The following is a 25130-nucleotide window of genomic DNA, read 5'->3' on the forward strand; positions in this document are numbered from 1 at the left end:
AGTTTTTATAAGTACATCGAGCAACAGATGCCTATGCTTATTGATACTGAGCCTCAATCACTATAATGTATTTAATTTTAATAACATCACCAATACCAATAATTTCGTTTAATACTTTGAAATTAGTGATCAATAATCCCTTTGCTTATGTTACATGCAATTATACAACACATTGCATTAAATTTCTATTTCACCCACAGTAATTAAAATTATCTTAGTTACTGCCACGTTATATATTTTCTTCTAAGGAGCCTGGATTTTTATTTTTGCACGTGGATCCATATCGTATATGGTAAGCCTGTGGATTCAGTGCAATGCTGAAACAAACAGATTTACATATGAAAAGAAGAGGCGAAAGGTACCACCATATGACTCAATAGACTGACGAGAACAAAAGTGTGTAGTCAAGTGTGGTAGCAACGAGAGAATAGCGTAAGACAGAAAGGAAAGTCAGTGGAGGCATAGAAGCGGGGAAGGAGTGTGACAGAGAAAAGTGAAATGAAAGAAGTAATGAGGCAGGGAGAGAACAGAAATAAACAAGAGCAAGAGGGTGAGGCGAGGAAATGTGTGTGTGTGTGTGTGTGTTTGTGTGTGTGTGTGTGTGAGAGAGAGAGAGAGAGAGAGAGAGAGAGAGAGAGAGAGAGAGAGAGAGGAGAATGAATAAATAATGAGGAAGATAAAGGGTACATCATAAGAAACATTTTGAGAAAAAGATGCAAATACAGAGAATTGAAAATTAAGGAAGATTGGTGGAGCAACCAACAGAAGGAAGGTCTGTGTGGTTTGTGTGTCTTCATATTCCTTCCACAAAACCCTGATGGGAAGCTCCACAACAGGCGGCTGCCATCTTACCCGAATGTAGTTGGCGTTGATGTACTCGGATCCGGGGACACTCGGATCGACGTCCCTCAGCTTCACCCGCGTGTGGTCAACTGCCGGGAGGAGAAAGACACTCGTTACACTACTTTATTTACACTAACTGAACCCTCCGTCAGTTCTTCGTGAGTATTCATGATCTATGGAACAAGTATTAATGTAATGTAAAGTAAAGAAGGTGTTACCACTATACTGAAACTTGAATAATTTTACAATATTGTCTGTTATGTGATAACATGAACATCAGGCAGCCCATACTCCATACATTGCATCATTTCAGTTTATGCTTTGTCGCTTTATCAGATGGAAGATATTACAATAAATTGGTTAAGGCTAGAATGATGTAGTGGTTAATAAAAAAAATGGGAGAAGAGAGACCGTGAAAAAGGGAAAGAATGAAAAGCAAATCGGACTTTGTATTAATAACAGAAAAGCTATCGGACTTCGTTATTCGGAAAAGCTATTGTTGGGGTGGTCCTTGTGGCGTTTTTGAGCAAAAGTTAAACCAATTTCCACTACAAAATTTTTTAAAAGGAACAGAGAATAACAGAATGTAACTGACAGGGGAAAGTGGCGCAGATAAATCATCCTTTACCAGGTTAACTTGTCTTCTTTCTTGCGGCGTCTCCTTCATTTCTGGGTGAAAAGTCGGCTCCGAAATCTTGCAGTAAGTTTGATTGTCCAGGAATTTATAATGTACACAAAACCGTCTTGCTATTAAATGCAATTTATTATAGTTGCTTCTCTCCATCCTCCGAATTTCATAATAACTTCCACAATGTCTACACATTAATAAGTTTATTCGTCTTCATCAGCTCACGTCTGCCTTAAGCTACGGCTATCAAGAGACAATTGAAAACGGATAGAAAAACAAAAAAGGTTACAATTTTGGTATTTTCTCTCTGCCGTCGAGCGCTCATACTGCTGCGACGGGATATTTATATCTGAGGGAACGAATGTAGCGCGGCGAAATTCAAAGTCCCGCTACAATGCGATTCATAACACAAGATGCAAGAACATTTTGCCTCTTATGAATGTATACAGGGTGGTCCATTGATCGTGACCAGGCCAAATCTCTCACGAAGTAAGCGTCGAACGAAAAAACTACAAAGAACGAAACTCGTCTAGCTTGAAGGGGGAAACCAGATGGCGCTATAGTTGGCCCGCTAGATGGCGCTGCCATAGGTCAAACGGGTATCAGCTGCGGTTTTTAAAATAGGAACCCCCATTTCTTATTACATACTCGTGTAGTATGTAAAGAAATATGAATGTTTTAGTTGGACCACATTTTTCGCTTTCTGATAGATGGCGCTGTAATAGTCACAAACGTATAAGTACGTGGTATCACGTAACATTCCGCCAGTGCGGACGGTATTTGCTTCGTGATACATCACCCGTGTTAAAATGAACTGTTTACCAATTGCGGAAAAGGTCGATATCGTATTGATGATGTATGGCTATTGTGATCAGAATGCCCAACGGGCGTGTGCTATGTATGCTGCTCGGTATCCTGGACGACATCATCCAAGTGTCCGGACCGTTGGCCGCATAGTTACGTTATTTAAGGAAACAGGAACTGTTCAGCCACATGTGAAACATCAACGACGACCTGCAGCAAATGGCGATGCCCAAGTAGGTGTTTTAGCTGCTGTTGCGGCTAATCTGTACACCAGTAGCCAACAAATTGCACGAGAATAGGGAATCTCAAAAACGTCGGTGTTGAGAATGCTACATTAACATCGATTGCACCCGTACCATATTTCTGTGCACCAGGAATTGCATGGCGACGACTCTGAACGCCGTGTACAGTTCTGCCACTGGGCGCAAGAGAAATTACGGGACGATGACAGATTTTTTGCACGCGTTCTATTTAGCGACGAAGCGTCACTGACCAACAGCGGTAATGTAAACCGGCGTAATATGCACGCACTATTGGGCAAAGGAAAATCCACGATGGCTGCGACAAGTGGAACATCAGCGACCTTGGTGGGTTAATGCGTGGTGCGGCATTATGGGGGGAAGGATAATCGGCCCCCATTTTATTGATGGCAATCTAAATCGTGCTATATACATGCAGATTTCCTACATAATGTTCTACCGATGTTACTACAAGATGTTTCACTGCATGACAGAATGACGATGTGCTTCCAACATTATGGATGTCCGGCACATAGCTCGCATGCGGTTGAAGCCGTATTGAATAGCATATTTCTTGACAGGTGGATTGATCGTCGAAGCACCATACCGTGGCCCGCACGTTCACCGGATCTGACGTCCCCGGATTTCTTTCTGTGGGGAAAGTTGAAGGATATTTGCTATCGTGATCCACCGACAATGCCTGACAACATGCGCCAGCGCATTGTCAATGCACATGCAAACATTACGGAAGGCGAACTACTCGCTGTTGGGAGGGATGTCACACGTATTGCCAAATGCACTGAGGTTGACGGACATCATTTTCAGCATTTATTGCATTAATGTGGTATTTACAGGTAATCAAGTGTAACAGCATGCGTTCTCAGAAATGGTAAGTTCACAGAGGTACATGTATCACATTGGAAACACGAAAATAAAGTGTTCAAACATACCTACGTTCCATATTTTAATTTAAGAAACCTACCTGTTACCAACTGTTCATCTAAAATTGTGAACAATATGTTTGTGACTATTACAGCGCCATCTATCACAAAGCGAAAAAAGTGGTCCAACTAAAACATTCATATTTCTTTACGTACTACACGAATATGTAATAAAAAATGGGGTTTCCTATTTTTAAAAATGCAGCTGTTATCCGTCTGACCTATGGCAGCACCATCTAGTGGGCCAACCATAGCGCCATCTGGTTTCCCGCTTCAAGCTAGACGAGTTTCGTTCTTTTTTAGTGTTTTCGTTTGACGCTTATTTCGTGAGATAATTGGCCCGGTCAATGTACCACCCTGTATATTTACTTAGTTGTAGATGTTGGTCACTGTAAGATAGCTAATATAAATGATTTACTAACACACTTGTAATACTAGTTTGTTATGTCTTCATATATACGAGGTGTGATCAAAAAGTAAAGGGAATTTTTATTTTTCCTGCAGAGTTTTTATTTCTGCATCATCAACTTTTTCCCCTTTCAAGTAATCACACTCGGGTATAACAACATGTTCCGGCACTTTTTCTAATTCTGGAAGGGCTTCTGGAACTCACTTTTCATTATGGTGTTCAGTTCCTTCAGGGACATGGTTTTGTTTCCCTCCCCCAAATCAGTGGTGGGAAAATGACATCCATTGAGGGTTCCCTTCAGCCTCGGAAATAGAAAGAATTTGCAGGGGGCCATATCTGGCCAATATGGTGGTTGACACAATATAATAGCTTTGTTTTCTACCAAAAAAAAAATCATGATGAAGCATTGAGGTACGAGTGGGACCATTAGTGCAATACAATTCCCACGAGTGGTTTTGCCACAGTTCTGGTCGTTTTCTTCGGTTAGTTTCACACAAGTGGAACGCAACTTGCACGTAGTATTCGTTATCGATCGTATGACCGTAAGGTAGGAACGTGTGATGCACTGTCCCATTGTAATAGAAGAAAACAGTGAGAAGAACCTTCACACACGATCGAACACCTTGTCGAAATTTTTTCAGTCTCGGCTCTTCAGGCAGTTCACACTGGGCCGGCTGGGCCTCGGTTTCCACATCGTACCGACACACCCTCGTTTCGTCACCTGTTATCAGCCCTTCAGAAGTTCTGGACTGTCGTAAAACTCCATTGCACAATTCCCGAGTGACGTCCGATTCATTCAATGATCCTGAAACAAACTTTGCTCGTGCCCAAAACAGGCGAATAAACCGCTCGGCACGAGTCGAGAGGATACTCCGGCACCGTCACTAACCTGTCCGACAGCGATTTTCCGGGACATTTTTTGTACTTCTTCCACACTGTCATCTGTAACTGACGCGCTAAGGCTTCCGGGGCGGTTCCGGTCTCGAACGCCTTCCCGATCCTCTCTCAAATGTTTGTGCCGCTCGTAAACTCTTGCCACACTCGTACGAGATTCGCCGAAAGCCCCAGTCGACATTCCGAATGCAGTGCTTCACTTTATTCCATTTCTCACACGGAACTTTACGCAAATCTTTCGATCCGCATTTTTCGAAAGACAAGGTTTGCCGGGTATTCAAAAACGTGCGTAACCTTTTCCACTGCCTACAATAAAGTAAATATTTAAAACAGCTGAAATGCAAACATACATCAGGTACATGTGTACCAAAAAAAGTTCGAAAACTGGATATGTAAGTCCCACGAAATTGAAAAATTGCTATTACTTTTAGATCAAATGTCGTACAACAGCAGCTGCACACTAACAATTCAGTACATTACAGGCTCGTGCAGTAATTCAACGTGGGGCTGTCGAACTCTTAATACGGCACCGGTTGCACCAGTTCTTCCGTAAAATTGGGTCTCGAAATTGGAACAGTTTATAACATGCAACAGAAATTTGTTAAAAATGTACACTCGAAGAAAATAAATAGAAAGCCACACAGAAATGTAGTCTTACTATTAATTTACGTCTAAGAATGAGAGAGCTATTTACCGAACATCGAAGACGATTATTAACATTATTTTGTTCTAAATAGCACGTGATATACTGACCCTCGGTGACACATTTTGTGTTACTTTTCGGAATGAAATTACCTGCTAAGTGAACACACGTTCTTGCGAAAGCCGAGTAACAAGTAGTGCCGGAACGCACGGGGGCTACTCACAGGGCAGGATGTTCTTGTAGCGGTTCTTGTTGCGGTTCTCGGGCTTCTGGCCCTCCTTGCGGGAGAAGAGGTGCTTGCACTCCTGCTGCTGCAGCGACTCGAACTCCTCCCAGAAGCCCGCCTTGCCCGTCGACTGCCCGTTCTCCTTCTGCAACACACGCCGCAGCCTCACCTCACTGCCTCAGCGACGTCGGCCCCCGACCGGACGGCGGTTATCGCGGTTTTTTTCCGGTGCCAATTCGGACCGGCTCTTAAAAGCACTCGAAATAACTGGTTTGTGAAAAAACTCATTTTGTTTCTGTTTTGGATTCCTACTACTCTGTGCAACAAACATATAAATCAAAGAAGGTTCACTCCCTCAGTTTCAACATGCACAGTATCAAAATATAAATTATATCTAACTTACGAAACGAAAGCGCTGGCAGGTCGATACACACACAAACAAACACAAACACAAACATACACACAATTCTGCAACAAACGGTTGCTTCGTCAGGAAAGAGGGGAGGGGGCGGGAAAGACGAAAGGATGTGGGTTTTAAGGGAGAGGGTAAGGAGTCATTCCAATCCCGGGAGCGGAAAGACTTACCTTAGGGGGAAAAAAGGACTGCACACACACACACACACACACACACACACACACACACACACACACACACACACACACACACACACACACACACACACACACACACACACACACACACACACACTCAAAGACGAAGAGTTTGCGTCACATCATCTTTGTTTTTAGATATATTTTTCCCACGTGGAATGTTTCCCTCTATTATAAAAATATTAAATTAAATAGACAAATGAAAGAGAACTCTGTCTGCCCAGTCCGCCGCTTTTCACTAACAGTATTCCCCTTTCGATTCTAATATTCTGAAACTCCGCCCACAAATCGTCTTTTAGTTGAGGATCATTCCACTACTCTGCTATTAAGAACAGTCACTGCTAAAGTGTGAAACTGAGGTTTTAGAACTGTATTTTTCGTGTCAATTTGTTTGTTTTTGAGGCTTACAAGTAGACAGAGACATGTTATGTAGACACTGGCAGCAGATTACAATAAAAATTAAAAGTAACTAAACTATGAGCAAACTGTCACACTTTAGTTTTGTCCTCATATGATGTCTATTGAAGCAAATGGAGCACTGAAATTCAGTGATACTGGACTCTGTAACATACTTCAAGACTAAGGACAGCGGCAGTCCGTAATTCGACCGACGTCCGGTGATAACGGCGAGCAAGTGACGTACGGACCGGGCGGGGCAGCCCCCGCACACTGCACCGCAGTACGCACGTACTGCCCGACAGGTAACGCCCGCGCGGTAACGGGTACTTCACTGTCTCGGCAGTGCCGTCCGGTTCTTATGCCGAGTGTTTGTTGCTCGTGTCCGTTGGCACTGTTATTGAGGGGACATTGTACCTTTGTAGGGTGCAAAATGAAAAACAAAAAAAAAATTTTTTTTCTTTGCTCGTAAATATTCCTTGGGGTGTATTTTACTAAAGGGCACCACATGTCGCCATGTCCGCCCCCCCCCCCCCTTTTCACCTTCTGTCAACTTCTTGAACTTCAAAAACCTAATTTGCTGACCTGTGTAAATATTTTGTGCTCCCAGTACACTGCCCTGTTTGTGTCCTACATTCACTTATTGCTTGTCCTTCCGGAACCCAAATGAATAGTTTAACAGTGTCATATGGTCTAGAATTCCATAAACAGTATTTGTAGGTAAAGATACATTGAGTTTGGGTATTTATCATGCAGTTCTTTCATTTAATGATGACAATGTGGGGACAGTTGGGCTGCTTCAAAAGTCAGGTATACAACCTGGAGAAAATTCGGTGTCGGCACGTTCCAAATTGGATGCTGTCCGCGTGAAGAAAGCAGATTACGAAGTGATTACGATAGCTAGGAAGGCGAGAATGCACTCGAGGAATCCTACGAGAGCCGGGGAGGATGAAGAAAATGGAGATGACCCAGGATACGGTGCAGGGATGTCGTAAGGTCAGTAACAAACTATGTTCATCTTTAAAGCCGGATTGCTGAGATTTTATTTTTTTAGTGATCAGGTACATTTTTTTCAGGAACTTACCATTATAGAACAGCGAAATTTACAGAAACTGGACTGAACAGCAATGACGCATTTTTAAAAGAAATTCACTTTAATACTGTAGAAATTATGAATTAATAAGGCTTAAATAAGTGGAAAAAATTTTACAGCTTGCAAAAAACTCTGTAAAAAATAAATTATTCAATCGACTTTTCTAGAAAAATAGGTCAATGGAGAGAGACTCTTCCTCCACCGGGCATTAAAATTTTACGACATTATCGTGAACTGTTAATGAGATAAATGCACCTGAAATGGACAAAATTAATATTGTAAGTATGTAAGGTACAATCTCCCCTTAAAATAGGACTATTTTTCCCATTTTTTATATCAGCCCAATATTTGAGCAATGGAAATTTTATGAATAAAAATTACTCATTTTTAAAAAAAAGGTTTATTTAAAAGCCAAAAATTTCAGCACTGCTGCTACGGCTAACTGACACTGGTAAGGCTCCGTGTGTGTACCACAAAGGGAGCATTTACAGAGGGGCCGGGAGGCATTCGGTTACGAATACGAGCGCAGGTGTCGCACTGCCACTCTACCCGTAGTGTCGAAAGAGTGCTCAGCTGCCTTCTGTACCACACACGGCATTCTACACACACGTTACTCTGAGCACGAGGTGGTCTGCAGTCCGTTGTGTAGACTGACATCTGCTGTACTGCAGTTTCAGTCACAGCAATATTATGAAAGGACAGATTGGTACTCATCATAAAATGGAGATACTAGGTGGGAGACACGCATAAGCCTGCCAAACAAGAGAACTTTTGGCAGAAAAGGCCTTAGTCTAAACTAGACAAAACAAAAACACACACACACACACACACACACACACACACACACACACACACACACACACACACACACAGAGAGAGAGAGAGAGAGAGAGAGAGAGAGAGAGAGAGAGAGCGCTCAGTTACACATATGACCACCGTCAACGGCCAGCGAGAGCAGACCACGAACGGCTGCGCACGATGAGAGATGCAATCTGGGTGATGCGGATGGAGAGGAGGCTCAGATGGGGAACGGGAGGGGAGCGGAGGGACAGCAGGTTAGGGGCGGGGGACAGCGAAGTGCTGCTAGCGGGAGCACGCAGGGGCGAGGTGCAGAGAATGCAGCGCAGCTAGGTGCAGTTGGGATTTTACGCAGAGGGCGAGGAATGTGGTGCGCGTAGAGGGAACTGGGAGGGGAAAAGAGGGCGGAGGGCAGTGACAGACAGAGGTCGAGGCCGGGAGGGCTACACGGACGGAGGATACGCTGCAGGGAGAGTTCCCACCCGTGCAGTTCAGAAAAGCCGATGTTGGCAGGGAGGATCCGCGCGGTGTGGGCCGCGAAGTGGTCACTGAAACTGAGAGCGTCGCGTCGCAGCAGGTTTGGCGACGGGGCGGTCCCGCACCCTGTCAACTGCCTGTGACGGGACAGGTGACGATTCTGACTGGACCGGAGTAGGTGGTGGCGAGAGGATGTAAGGGACAGGTTTTTCGGGGATACGAGCTGCGAGGCGAGGGTTCGAGAGTGGAGGTCGCGTAAGGACGGACGAGGATATTTTGTAGGTTCGGCGAGTGGCGGAATAACACTGTGGGAAGGTTGGGAAGCATCGAGACATCGGTTAGTCTGCGTGTCACTGTACAGTAAACTGCTGACACCTCCGGGTGCGTGCTGTGCTGTCTGTACTTCTTACACAGACGTCGTCAGATTACACTCTGCCCTAACGTAAGATAACTCCACATAATTTTTTTCTTTGCTCCTGCGTATTTTGTAATGTAAATACGAACGAGTATCCAGAAATATTATAAAGAGGATTCTAAAATTTTTCTTTTTCTTTTTAATTTAAGGTAGCAAGGACAAAATAAAGGGAGCAAAATGTTGTACACAGTTTGTTCACAAACTAGACTGCAGTTATACGAGTCGAATGACAGAAGAGTGAACAGTTGTCGAGATGGGAGTGAAATGTGTCGTCCGATCTGTACGTAGAGCAAAGCGGTAAAGGAAACGGAAGGAAAATCTAGGAAAAGGATTAAAGTTCACAGAGAAGAAATAAAAACTGTAAGGTTTGCGACAACACTGTAATTCTGTCAGAGATGGCAAAGGGCACAGGAGAGCAGTGAAACAGAATGGACGGCATCTGGAAAAAAAAGAGGCTAAAAGGTAAACATCGGTGAAAGTAAAACAGTGGTAATGCAGTGTAGTGGAATTAAGTTGGATGATGCCGAGGGAATCAGATTAGGAAACGACACACTAAATGTAGCTCACGAATTTTGCAAAACAGCTGAGGACGGCACACATAGCCGGCAGCAGGTACAGTACTTCTCAGAAAGAGAAATTTATCATCTTCAAATACAAATGTAAGTACTACGAACCTTTCTCTAAAGGTATCTGTCGAGAATGTAGGCCTGTGCGAAACTCACGTGTGGACGATAAACGGCTCAGAGGAGAAGAGAATTGAAGCTTGTGGAATGTGATACTACAGAAACATTTTCAAGATTAGATGAGCAGATCAAATAAGTAATGAGCAGGTACTACGCAGAACTGGGCAGAAGAGAAATTACGGTACGACCTGACTATAAGAAAGAATCAGTCGATACAACACCTTCTGAGACATCGAGGGATCACCACTTTGGTGTCGCACGGAAGTTTGTCAGTCGTGCAGGGGAAGTCAGGGGGAAGGGAGGTAAACATTGAAGGAGGAGACGAACAGATGAATACAGTAAGCAGACCCGAGGGGATCTGGGCCACAGTAGTTATGCACAGGGGAGAAGGTTCGCTCAGGACAGAGTAGTGTGGAGAGCTGCATCGAACCAGCCTTCACGGTCCACTGAATTCGACTCCAGCCTTCAGACGAGACAACAGAGGCACAAGTAAACAACTTACTGCGGCCACACCGGCCACATACCTGCAGCTCGCGGACTCTGCTCTCGATGCCGCTGGCGTTGATGCGCGTCGCGTTGAAGGGCTGCTTGAGGTGGACGACGGTGCCGCTGGTCTCCACCATGGGGTTGCGCTTGTAGTGCTCGATGAGGTCCGACAGCGACTCGAACCGGTCGCCTCCGCCCACGTCGTAAGTGTCGTCCTGCGGCACACGCGTCGGGCACACGTTACGTCGGCAACACGTCTGCCGCGTATAATACAACACGGCGGACAGGGTAGGTTACCGAAGAACGCCGAGAGACGGCGGATCGAGTAGGTTACTAGAGAGAATCGGCATTTCGAGTCTCAGCGTAGGAGATTCTCGAACAGTGGAAATACGATTAATATGTGAAAAATGGGAACAGTTCTGCAAATTTACTTTTCTCACTTGTAATTAATCTGTTTAAAATTAAAATAAATTTATGAAAATAAATCTAAATTGTGTCGTGTCAATCAGAAATAATGTTATTTTCATCACTTGTTAATGGAAAGGAACAGTATAATCTGTTTTCTACAATCATTAAATTAGAAATTTTGTAGTTAATATTTAACTAATATAGGATGATGCATATTCTATGTACCAACTGTACCTGGCAGCCAACACCAATTACGCAGGCGCAAATCAATTAACAGGAGGGGCTTAGGGAATTACACACATCAAAAAAAGTTTTGCATCACCCCGGTTCGCAGAACTCCTGAAGAAAGGCGTCGACTGTGGATATCGTATCACAGACACAGTCCCTTTGACCTTCCACAGATGTCAGTCACTAAACCCGCACAAAGAAGTAAACAACCGTGCACGAGCAGCGCCTATTAGACGGAGGCGGTCCGACAGCCGATCACATCCAATCATTCCACGAAGGAGGAGGCACACGGCTCGTGTTGTCTGTAGTTCGACCACGCCTAGATGGTCAATACCGCAGTTTGATCGTGTCAGCATGACAAGGGAAGTGTCTAAGCATCTCAGAGTGAAACAAAGTGATATTGTTAGGGCACGGAGGAGATGCAGAGAGCCAGGAACTGTCGATGACATGCCTCGCTCAGGCCGCCCGAGGGCTACTACTGCAGTGGATGAACGATACCTACAGATTATGGCTCGGAGGAACCCTGACAGCAACGCCACCATGTTGAATAATGCTTTTCGTGCAGCCACAGGACGTCGTGTAACGACTCAAACAATGCGCAATAGGCTGCAAGATGCGCCAACTTCAGCCCCGACGTCCACGGCGAGGTCCATCTTCACAACCACGACACCGTGCAGCGCGGTACAGATGGGCCCAACAACATGCCGAATGGACCGCTCAGGATTGGCATCACGTTCTCTTCATCGACGAGTGTCGCATATGCCTCCAACCGGACAATCGTCGGAGACGTGTTTGGAGGCAACCCGGTCAGGCTGAACGCCTTAGACACACTGTCCAGCGAGTGCAGCAAGGTGGAGGTTCCCTGCTGTTTTGGGGTTTCATTATGTGGGGCCGACGTACGCCGCTGGTGGTCACTTGAGGCGCCGTAACGGCTGTACGATACGTGAATGCCGTCCTGCGACCGATAGTACAACCGAATCGGCACAGACGAGGTACAGAGAAGTTACTGGCAGAAGTGAAGCTGTGAGGACGGGGCGTGAGTCGTGGTCGGGTAGCTCAGGCGATAAGAGCACTTGCCCTGAAAGACAAAGGTCCCGAGTTAGAGTCTCGGTCCAGCACACAGTTTTAATCTCCCAGGAAGTTTCGTATCGCCACACACTCTGCTCCAGAATGAAAATTTCATTCTAAAAATTTTATGTCGTTTTGGGCCCATCAGTGACTTCAAAATCAATTTTCTTTTCTTACAGATGCCACAACACACAGTGAAAATACCAATATTTTGAGGGGAAAAGAAGAGTCCATCCAGGACACGTTAATTTTTCTCAATTTGGGGCCAATTTACTCACTTTTAAATTTTTTGTGCTTTAGATCTTCATGTGTAAAGTTAACTTAATAATGTCTCCGCAGTATCCTTCCTTTCAGGAGTGCTAGTTCTGCAAGGTTCGCAGGAGAGCTTCTGTATAGTTTGGAAGGTAGGAGACGAGATACTGGCAGAAGCAAAGCTGTGAGGACCGGGCGTGAGTCGTGCTTCGGTAGCTCAGATGGTAGAGCACTTGCCCGCGAAAGGCAAAGGTCCCGAGTTCGAGTCTCGGCCGGGCACACAGTTTTAATCTGCCAGGAAGTTTCAATGTCTGTACTAACTGACATTTTTAGGGTAACATACCAGGTGATCAAAAAAGTCAGCATAAATTAGAAAACTTAATAAACCACGGAATAATTTAGATAGAGAGGTAAAAATTGACACACATTCTTGGAATGACATGGGGTTTTATTAGAACCAAAACAACTTCAGAAAATGTCCGACAGATGGCGGTGGACAGCAAAACGTCAGTGACTGCGCGTGACAATCGTGTACAAAAGGAGCCGTAATGAGGGAGAGAATCAGATGCGCCAGCAGTCGCAGCATGTTGACGTTACCTGAAAAGGCGCTTTTAGTGAAGCTGTATTATCAGAATGGGGAATGTGCCAGTTCAGCGCTACGATCCTACCGCCACAGGAAGGGGATTCGAACGGGTAAAGGTCCGTGGACAAATGCAGGTGTGGCGAGAATGATTTCGAAGTTCGAAGCCACGGGTTGTTTCGGCGATAGACCCCGTAGTGGCCGACCGAGCACAAGGCGTAATGCTGCTGAGACAATTCAGGAAGAAATAGTCGCACGTCGCACCGGCATTCCGTACACTACTGTTTGGTTGGCACTGAGGCGTACCCTCCGATGCTATCCGTACAAAATCCATCAGCATCATGAACTGTTACCTGTCGATTTAGTGATGCGGAGGGCATTTGCGGTGTGGGCGTTTCAAAAGATGGCGGAAGATTACGACTGGTCGAGTAACGTGTTGTGGGCGGACGAAGCTCACTTCGCGCTCCGAGGGTCTGTCAACGCCCACAACTGCCGAATTTGGGCTACCGAAAATCCTAGAACTGTCGTGGAAACTCCATTGCACGACGAGAAAGTCACCGTATGGGTTGTATTTACATCTACCGCTATCGCGCCTTTTTTCTTCGAGGAAATGCGCGATTCTGGTTTTGTAACTGCTACCGTGACGGGTGAGAGGTATGCCGGTATGTTACGGAGTCGCATCATCCCCAGCCTGGCTGATCAACACCTGCTGGAACGTAAGACGTTTTGCAGGATGGCGCTCCACCCCGTATTGCCAGACGCGTGAGAGATCTCTTGCGCGCGCCAGGTTGAGATTCATAGGAAGAATTCTAAGAAAATGTGACTCATCGACGAAAGAAGTAGCTTACAAAACGCTTGTTCGTCCGATTCTTGAGTATTGCTCATCAGTATGGGACCCTTACCAGGTTGGATTAATAGAAGAGATAGACATGATCCAGCGAAAAGCAGCGCGATTCGTCATGGGGACATTTAGTCAGCGCGAGAGCGTTACGGAGATGCTGAACAAGCTCCAGTGGCGGACACTTCAAGAAAGGCGTTACGCAATACGGAGAGGTTTATTATCGAAATTACGAGAGAGCACATTCCGGGAAGAGATGGGCAACATATTACTACCGCCCACATATATCTCGCGTAATGATCACAACGAAAAGATCCGAGAAATTAGAGCAAATACGGAGACTTACAAGCAGTCGTTCTTCCCACGCACAATTCGTGAATGGAACAGGGAAGGGGGGGATCAGATAGTGGTACAATAAGTACCCTCCGCCACACACCGTAAGGTGGCTCGCGGAGTATAGATGTAGATGTAGATGTAGATGATCGTGTGCTCAGCTGCCACTTTCGTCACGCTTGGCCTCCCAGGTCCGCAGAGCTCAGTCCGTGCGATTATTGGCTTTGGGGGTTACCTGAAGTCGCAAGTGAATAATGATCGACCGACATGTCTAGGGACGCTGAAAGACAACATCTGACGCCGATACCTCACCTTAACTCCGGACAAGCTTTACAGTGCTGTTCACAACATTATTCCTCGACTACAGGTATTGATGAGGAATGATGGTGGATATATTGAGCATTTCCTGTAAAGAACATCTTTGCTTTGGTCTTACTTTGTTTTGCTAATTATTGCTATTCTGATCAGATGAAGCACCATCTGTCGGACATTTTTTGAACTTTTGTATTTTTTTGGTTTTAATAAAACCCCACGTCATTCCAAGCATGTGTGTCAATTTGTACATCTCTATCTACATTATTCCGTGATTTGTTCAGTTTTCAAATTTATACTGACTTTTTGATCACGCGGTATATCCAGAATTTATTCATTAGGCCGGTATTACACTATCAAATTTCTTTGACAAAGATTTGCTCAAAGATGTGATCAGATATTCCGTCAAATATATTTGACAAAGATCTTTGACGTAGCGCTAGAAGGGGTATTACCACCACCACCTAAAGAGAAGGCCGCGGCGCGCTCTTGTGACGTCACGCAAAGCGGGCCAGGGTTGGCTTGGCGCTGCGCTTAAAGAATCGAGACGCACGGCCTGCAAATCTTTGTCAAACGGTTTTACAGAACCTATTCCGTAAAAAATAATTAATTTCTGAAATACTTTTAGCTTTATATGGCAGCTTCATGATGAAGTGCCAATCATTTCGATAATGGTCATAACTATTGTGGTATTTCACAGATGAGTATCAAATTTGAGAACGTTGCCATCAAAAATAGGGGTCGCTATGAATTTGTGTTTGATGCATATTACACATTCTATTGCTGAGTATGAAATACAGATGAGGTTTTGAAATTTTCGTAAAACTTTGGATCAATATCTGCTTCCAATCTCGAAAAAATTGAGCGTCTGCAGCAACTTCACTTCCGATCGCAACGCGCGGGAATGAAATATTCATAACGCCTGTCATATCTCGTAAACCGCTGGAGATAACGAAACGAGATCTTGGCAAATGATACCACGCAAAGAGGAGAGTACTTTGCCGAATGGTTAAAATAGGTAACTTTATCAATCGCGATATAGCAGAAACTGTAGTTCATAATTCTTTTTTACCGGTAATGTAATTGCATAAGACTATCAATAGCCAGTGAAAACGTATGAGTGCGGGATGTAAATAATATTGCGATATACATGATAAAACAAGGTACATTTGTGAAAAATGCACTGTAATAAAGTACATTCTTTCAGGACCAGACAACTATTATTTACACTCACTTGAAAAATTCTGCACTAATACAGTGTATAATATTAAATTCCTCTGCCTTCAGTATCCTAAATAAATATTGTGTAACTGTTTATAGAGCTCCCTCAGGAAAGCTGAGTACATTCCCCAAGCAAACAATCACTTTTAACTCACCTCACCAAAACAATTATGCGTTGTTATTGTAATGTAAATTTTCTTTCCTGTAAAAATATGGCAGATTTTGAGCATAAGTCAACAGTGAAAATCTACAAACCTTCAGCAGACATTTGCAGCAGTTGGAATGAGACAATGTGTCAAGCTAAAAACGTCAATAATAAATTTAACCTATTTCTATATTAATTTGTTCCATTGTTTGACACATCGAAAAATAACACAGATATGCTTCATACAGAGAGATCGCTTTTTAAACATGAAAACAGCAGTTTCAGCATTCCTTAGCACTCATGCTAACTAATGCGAGAGTGAAAAAACAACACCCCCTCACAAATAGAGAATAAAACGTATCGGTAATGCGTAACAAAATACGAACTGCAGAGAAATTTAAACACGAATAAAAAGTAACACGAGCCACAAATTTATATTTCGTTTTCAAAATCAAAATAAAGCCACTAGATAACGAATACTAGGCCTATTTACTGCGAACTTTTGCTCACAATTTTAGTCAAATGTATCCAAAATGCAAGATATTCCACCAGAAAAAAATAATAATTGTACTAGGTATATAGTTTTTACATACCTTCGTGTGCTCAGTGGGTTGGAAATTGTCCCGATGAATCGCTGAAAGACATTTCCAACGCAAATTCGCATCTTTCGGAAAGGAAAACAACATTACTTTCGGTCGAGTTCCGTAATTCCCACGACACCTTGGCACACAACACTTGTAAACCATGTTCACAGTAGCTTCACTACACGTAAACTCTGTAATCGCTAGTTTAAAGCACGAACATAGCACTCGATCTAACAAACGTGTAGATAAACAAACGCTTCGAAACACAACATGGTGGCCCGCTTGGAGTGACGTCACGACCTGCTATGAATTTCGCGCCGCGGCCTTGTCTCTAGGTGGTGGTGGTATTACACTGTCTTCAAAGTTCAAGATGGCTGACAACAACTACTTATTAACTGCAGCAGTTGCATGTACCACAACTGCACTGTGTGCACTTGAGGAAGAGAAGCGGGAGGGGGGGAAAGGAAACATAGCTGGGCGAAGCCGTGGGTTTTAAGACGACACGATAAAAGCATTGGACAAAACTTGTTACGTGAGCTTATAGTGAAGGACGTCAAGCCGTACATCAATTACTTAACAATGGATGATCATACATTTCTGTATGTGCTCAGTGAAGTGTATCCTCATATCACAAAGCACAATATCCACTTAAGAACTGCTACATCTGCAGAAGACAGGCTCACTGTAACACTCCGATTCCTTGCTACAGGAGAGGGTTGGGTTAGGTTAGGTCAGGTCTCCAATCTTCTTAATCTATTTTTGTATTCAGCGTGCCTCACGTAAAGCGCCTCATCAAATTCATACATGTCTATCAATTTTGTAGTTGTCGGCACACACCAATTGTATTTACCGGCAATGTTTATAAAAACACTACAGACGACAGAACGCTGCAGCGATGCTGGCGCTCCATGTGGTAACATGTCACACTGCAGTGAACAGAAGACAAGCGACTTCTTTGATCAAATCGACAGCGAGGCCCTAGATTTGATCAAATATTGAACGATATTTGACAAAGTTCCCTATTACACCATCAAATATCTTTGACAAAGATATTGGAAAAAGATATTTGACAAAGAAATTTGGTAGTGTAATACCGGCCTTAGGTAAGTGAGATTACACAACAGAAATAAAGTGAAACTTATAAAATTCATTATCTCGGACCAATATTCAACCTGTCGTAAGTAGCTGAGATTGAGAGACGGAAAGCTGCTTCTTTTTGGTTTAGACTTTTTAGATTACCTGGCAGCGGATCATGACGTGCGTGACTCGGTCGTCGGTGCGCACGGAGAGCACGTAGTCTCCCGGCTTGCTCTGCGACTCGCGCACCAGGAAGCTGCCGTTCTTGCCCTTCTCCAGGATCAGCTTCTCCGCCTCCTTGCCCGACAGGTGCCCGTGGAACCACCTGCAACACCACAGGCGTCTGTGTCGAACCTTACGGGACTCGACTGCTGAGGTCACCAGTCCGTAACCTTACACACTAGTTAACCTAAATTATCCTAAGGACAGCACACACACACCCGTGCCCCAGGGAGGACTCGAACCTCCGCCGGGACCAGCCGCGCAGTCCCTGACTGCAGCACGAGAGGAGGAGCGCGCCGTCAGCGCAGCACACGACCACCACTGCGGACTCCTGAACCGTCACCTCCAGCAGACCGGGAAATGTCGTTACGAAGTTATCGATACCGAGATAGGTGAAGATCCCGATACTCTCGTCACTTGCGTCACACAACACTTTGTAGCTGACTTCTACGACCGCTCTCCCCATTCCACTCGAATGCACGTTTATAATCACCTTCACGTTCAAACATGCTGGCCTCCAGCTTTCAAACTGTCACTATTTTAGACAGCTCTATGTCCACAGAAAATTTCAAAAAATCAGTACGACACAAGTTCCCTAAATCCCATTCCCCAATTCCTTACTTTGAAATGCATAATAATCCGTAGAAACGTTACAGCACGTGAGGCTCAGACTTCAAGAAGAATATAATAATTCCAATCCCAAACAAAGCAGGTGTTGACAGATGTGAAAATTACCGAACTACCAGCTTCATACGCCACGGCAGCAAAATACTAACACGAATTCTTTACAGAGGAATGGAAAAACTGGTAGAAGCCGACCTCGGGGAAGATCAGTTTGGATTCCGTAGCAATGTTGCAACACGTGAGGCAATACTGACCCTACGACTTATCTTAGAAGAACGATTACGGAAACGCAAACCTACGTTTCTGTCATTTATAGACGTAGAGAAAGCTTTTGACAACGTTAACTGGAATACTCTCTTTCAAATTCTGAAGGTGGCAGGGGTAAAATACGGGGAGCGAAAGGGTATTTACAATTTGTACAGAAACCAGATGGCAGTTACAAAAGTCGAGGGGCATGAAAGGGAAGCAGCGGTTGGGAAGGGAGTGAGACAGGGTTGTAGCCTATCCCTGATGTTATTCAATCTGTATATTTACCAAGCAGTGAAGGAAACAAAAGAAAAATTCGGAGCAGGAATTAAAATCCCAGGAGAAGAAATAAAAAGTTTGAGGTTCGCCGATGACATTGTAATTCTGTCAGAGACAGCAAAGGACTTGGAAGAGCAGTTGAAAGGAATGGACAGTGTCTTGAAATGAGGATATAAGATGAACATCAACAAAAGCAAAACGAGGATAATGGAATGTAGTCGAATCAAGTTGGGTGATGCTACGGGAATTGGATTAGGAAATGAGACACTTAAAGTAGTAAAGGAGTTTTGCTATTTGGAGAGCAAAATAACTGATGATGGTCGAAGTAGGGAGGATATAAAATGTTGACTCGCAATGGCAAGGAAAGCGTTTCTGAAGAAGAGAAATTTGTTAACATGAGTATTGATTTAACTGTCAGGAAGTTGTTTCTGAAAGTATTTGTATGGAAGTGAAACGTGGACGATAAATAGTTTGCACAAGAAAAGAATGGACGCTTTCGAAATGTGGTGCTACAGAAGAATGCTGAAGATTAGATGGGTATATCACATGACTAATGAGGAGGTATTGAATAGAATTGGGGAGGAGTTTGTGGCACAACTTGACTAGAAGAAGGGATCGGTTGGTAGGACATGTTCTGAGGCATCAAGGGATCACCAATTTAGTACTGGAGGACAGCGTGGGGGGTAAAAATCGTAGAGGGAGACCAAGAGATGAATACACTGAGCAGATTCAGAAGGATGTAGGCTGCAGTAGGTACTGGGAGATGAAGAAGCTTGCACAGGATAGAGAAGCATGGAGAGCTGCATCACACCAGTCTCAGGACTGAAGACGGCAACAACAACAACAACAACAACAACAACAACGTTCATTACTGAAGCGAGATTCTGAATAAATATTAATAACAAAAATATTTTTCCAACTTGAAAGTAAATCGACATAAATTAACATATTTAACAACAATTCAGTTTTTTACAGAACGTATTACAGTACTTGGACTTATGAAGAGTCATAACTTATAGGTAAGAGTTGTATCACGTTTAAAGACGAACAGTTCTTCAGGAGACCACAAAACAGTGTCCTGAAGTTATCGACACGAGGACCGGTGCATGTTCCGACACACGTGTCGCATACAGAACACACATTTTGTAGATGATGACTGCTGGTATGAACACTCTCGATTCCACTTCAAAGTAAGTTTATAATCACATCCATTAGGCTTCTTTCCATCTTTCAAATGATCATTATTTTACCTAAATCCACATCCATAGAAAATTCCTGAAAATCAGGTTGAGTAAAGTTCCTGAATGCCTATAGTAAAAGCATCTTTATAACTAAAAAGTGAATCAATATTTTTGAAGTACGCGTATTAATGACTTCCTAGTAAACCAACTAATGGCACAGTCAGAAACTGTCGACGCTGGTACCATTACCACCCCCACCAGTAAAATTCATCACTCACCATCTTGGAACATCAACAATCAGACCCGAAAGTCTAGTTAAGTGTACTAACGGGATACATAGCCAACAACCCTACTAAGCCACCTACTTACGTATTTACTGAGCACATAATAAAATCTTCAAATGATAAAATACCACCAGTTGTAATCCTCTGTAACTCCTGGGTCAACAATAATATTATTGTAGATCAGCTAAGTTTTTATGTAATGCACTACTGCCCATTAAAATTGCTACAGGCCGGCCGGAGTGGCCGTGCGGTTCTAGGCGCTGCAGTCTGGAACCGAACGACCGCTACAGTCGCAGGTTCGAATCCTGCCTCGGGCATGGATGTCTGTGATGTCCTTAGGTTAGTTAGGTTTAATTAGCTCTAAGTTCTAGGCGACTGATGACCTCAGAAGTTAAGTCGCATAGTGCTCAGAGCCATTTGAACCATTTGAAAATTGCTACACCACGAAGATGACGTGCTACACACGCGAAATTTAACCGACAGGAAGAAGATGCTGCGATATGCAAAAGATTAGCTTTTCAGAGCATTCACACAAGGTTGGCGCCACCTTCAACGTGCTGACACGAGCAAAGTTTCCGATTTCTCGTACACAAACAGCAGTTGAGCGGCGTTGCCTGGTGAAACGTTGTTGTGGTGCGTCGTGTAAGGAGGAGAAATGCGTACCATCACGTTTCCGACTTTGATAAAGGTCGGATTGCGGTTTATCGTATCACCACATTGCTGCTCGCGTCGGTCGAGATCCGATGACTCTTAGCACAATATGGAATCGGTGGGTTCAGGAGGGTAATACGGAACGCCGTGCTTGATCCCAACGGCCTCGTATCACTAACAGTAGAGATGACAGGCATCTTATCCGCAAGGCTGTAACGAATCGTGCAGCCACGTCTCGATCCCTGAGTCAACACATGGGGACGTTTGCAAGCTGACAACCCTCTGCACGAACAGTTGGACGACGTTTGCAGCAGCAGGGACTATCAGCTCGGAGACCGTGGCTGCGGTTACCCTTGACGCTGCATCACAGACAGGAGCGCCTGCGATGGTGTACTCGACGACGAACCTGGGTGCACGAATGGCAAAACGTCATTTTTTCGGATGAATCCAGGTTCTGTTTACAGCATCAGCATGGTCGCATCAGTGTGTGGCGACATCGAGATGAACGCGCACTGGAAGCGTGTATTCGTCATCGCCATACTGGCGTGATGGTATGGGGTGCCATTGGTTACACGTCTCTGTCACCTCTTGTTCCTATTGACAGCACTTTGAACAGTGGATGTTACATTTGAGATATGTTGCGACCCGTGGCTCTACCCTTCATTCGATCCCAGCGAAACCCTACATTTCAGCAGGATAATGCACGACCGTACGTTGCAGGTCCTGTACGGGCCTTTCTGGATACAGAAAATGTTCGACTGCTGCCCTGGCGAGCACATTCTCCAGATCTCTCAGCAATTGAAAACGCTTGGTCAATGGTGGCCGAGCAACTGGCTCGTCACAATACGCCAGTCACTACTCTTGATGAACTGTGGTATCGTGTTGAAGCTGCACAGGCAGCTGTACCTGTACACGCCATCCGTGCTCTGTTTGAGTCAATGCCCAGACGTATCGAGGCCGTTAATACGGCCGGAGGTGGTGGTTCTGGGTACTGATTTCTCAGGATCTATGCACCCAAATTGCGTGAAAATGTAATCACATGTCAGTTCTAGTATAATATAGACTCCTGGAAATGGAAAAAAGAACACATTGACACCGGTGTGTCAGACCCACCATACTTGCTCCGGACACTGCGAGAGGGCTGTACAAGCAATGATCACACGCACGGCACAGCGGACACACCAGGAACCGCGGTGTTGGCCGTCGAATGGCGCTAGCTGCGCAGCATTTGTGCACCGCCGCCGTCAGTGTCAGCCAGTTTGCCGTGGCATACGGAGCTCCATCGCAGTCTTTAACACTGGTAGCATGCCGCGACAGCGTGGACGTGAACCGTATGTGCAGTTGACGGACTTTGAGCGAGGGCGTATAGTGGGCATGCGAAAGGCCGGGTGGACGTACCGCCGAATTGCTCAACACGTGGGGCGTGAGGTCTCCACAGTACATCGATGTTGTCGCCAGTGGTCGGCGGAAGGTGCACGTGCCCGTCGACCTGGGACCGGACCGCAGCGACGCACGGATGCACGCCAAGACCGTAGGATCCTACGCAGTGCCGTAGGGGACCGCACCGCCACTTCCCAGCAAATTAGGGACACTGTTGCTCCTGGGGTATCGGCGAGGACCATTCGCAACCGTCTCCACGAAGCTGGGCTACGGTCCTGCACACCGTTAGGCCGTCTTCCGCTCACGCCCCAACCTCGTGCAGCCCGCCTCCAGTGGTGTCGCGACAGGCGTGAATGGAGGGACGAATGGAGACGTGTCGTCTTCAGCGATGAGAGTCGCTTCTGCCTCGGTGCCAATGATGGTCGTATGCGTGTTTGGCGCCGTGCAGGTGAGCGCCACAATCAGGACTGCATACGACCGAGGCACACAGGGCCAACACCCGGCATCATGGTGTGGGGAGCGATCTCCTACACTGGCCGTACACCACTGGTGATCGTCGAGGGGACACTGAATAGTGCACGGTACATCCAAACCGTGATCGAACCCATCGTTCTACCATTCCTAGACCGGCAAGGGAACTTGCTGTTCCAACAGGACAATGCACGTCCGCATGTATCCCGTGCCACCCAACGTGCTCTAGAAGGTGTAAGTCAACTACCCTGGCCAGCAAGATCTCCGGATCTGTCCCCCATTGAGCATGTTTGGGACTGGATGAAGCGTCGTCTCACGCGGTCTGCACGTCCAGCACGAACGCTGGTCCAACTGAGGCGCCAGGTGGAAATGGCATGGCAAGCCGTTCCACAGGACTACATCCAGCATGGAGAATCGTCTCCATGGGCGAATAGCAGCCTGCATTGCTGCGAAAGGTGGATATACACTGTACTAGTGCCGACATTGTGCTTGCTCTGTTGCCTGTGTCTATGTGCCTGTGGTTCTGTCAGTGTGATCATGTGATGTATCTGACCCCAGGAATGTGTCAATAAAGTTTCCCCTTCCTGGGACAATGAATTCACGGTGTTCTTATTTCAATTTCCAGGAGTGTAGAACAGATAGAAACTGTGTGGCAGTATGGAATGAAATTTAATGTAAACAAATCAGCGATTTATGTCACAACTAGAGAGAAAGATAGACGAGCCGGTGGAGTAAGGATTGGGGGGGGGGGGGGGGTGAACGATTGAAGACGGTGGCAAGCATCGAGTACTTTGGAAGTGTGATAGATGAAAATGGAAAAACTGACAAAGAAATCAGTGAACCTGCCAGGCAGCCAAAAAGAAGCATTCCTGCCGAAGTACTAGGAGTCTGGTTCGGAAAAAGGATGTCTCACAAAACAGCAGAGAAGCAATATATCGAAGTTACTACATCACAAAACTGACCTGTGCATCTGAAAAGTGAGTAATGAAGAAAAGAGATGCGAGTGGATTACAGGAATGTGGACTGAAGTTCCTCAGAAGTACGATAGGAGTAACGAGAGATACGATGAACAACGAAAGGATAAGGGAAATACTGAAAGAGCAACCTTTGCAGAGCAGCGTAGGAACATCAAGGCTAAGATGGGATAGGCACTTAAAGAGAATGGAAAACAAGAGGAATCTCAAAAGATAGATCTGAGGCATCAAAGGATCACCAATTTAGTATTGGAGGGCAGCGTGGACGGTAAAAATCGTAGAGGGAGACCAAGATATGAATACACTAGCAGATTCAGAAGGATGTAGGCTGCAGTAGGTACTGGGAGATGAAGAAGCTTGCACAGGATAGAGTAGCATGGAGAGCTGCATCAAACCAGTCTCAGGACTGAAGACCACAACAACTACTACTACTACTACTACACGAAATGGAGATGGGAAGAAAATGATTCAGAGGAAAACCGAAGGATAGATGGCTGAAAGGGCTGAAGGAATATTGAAAAATGAGGAGGAGGCTGAAGCAGAGTGAACACAGGAGGAGGACTCGATGGTGAGCCGTATGTTCCAAACAGATTCAGCCTTGGGCTGCAAACTGTTCAAGATGTTGACAATGATGACTGCCTGTTTTTTTTTTTTTTTTTTTTTTTTTTTTACGTATGGACTTGCTTAAACTTAGGAAAAAAGCTCATTCGGTTTATACTGCCAAAAATATCCCACCTACTATATGAACCTAGCGTACCAAAAAGAAATGCCAAACAGTGTACAAAATCCCAAGTTCCTAGGTTTGCATATTGAAGAAAAGTTAAACTGGAAAACGATATAATAGACCTGCTAAAACATTTATGTTAGACTATTTTTTCCATGAGAATAATGGCTAACTTTCCGGCTATGGAAGACAATAGGTTGTATTTTTTTATTCACTAAGGTCTTATGGCGTAATATTCTGGAGTAACAGTGCATGAACGCAAAAGTTTTCATTGCGCAAAAGCAAGTAACTAGAATCATGTGCGATACACACACACACACACACACACACACACACACACACACACACGTACGTTCATCTAGCAGGCGTCTCTTTACGCAGCTGCGAATATTGACCAAAGCCTGTAATAAATCAATATGTCTCACATGTTGAAGATCAAATTATATTCTTTACATTTACTG

General features: G+C 44.9%; 1 protein-coding gene across 1 annotated transcript in view; it reads right to left on the reverse strand.

The window, feature by feature from the left end:
- The window catches only part of LOC126212793 (tyrosine-protein phosphatase corkscrew-like), a 353604-nt gene that overhangs the window by 138034 nt on the left and 190440 nt on the right, over window positions 1-25130 (reverse strand). Inside the window, exons 4-5 of the mRNA XM_049940195.1 lie at window positions 17796-17958; window positions 10626-10802 (exon numbers count right to left, since the gene is read on the reverse strand). Of these exons, the coding sequence (XP_049796152.1) occupies window positions 10626-10802; window positions 17796-17958 (340 nt within the window). The remainder of the gene's footprint in view (window positions 1-10625; window positions 10803-17795; window positions 17959-25130) is intronic.

Source organism: Schistocerca nitens, chromosome 11 (assembly GCF_023898315.1).
Source record: "Schistocerca nitens isolate TAMUIC-IGC-003100 chromosome 11, iqSchNite1.1, whole genome shotgun sequence".
NCBI classification, from domain to species: Eukaryota; Metazoa; Arthropoda; class Insecta; order Orthoptera; family Acrididae; genus Schistocerca; species Schistocerca nitens.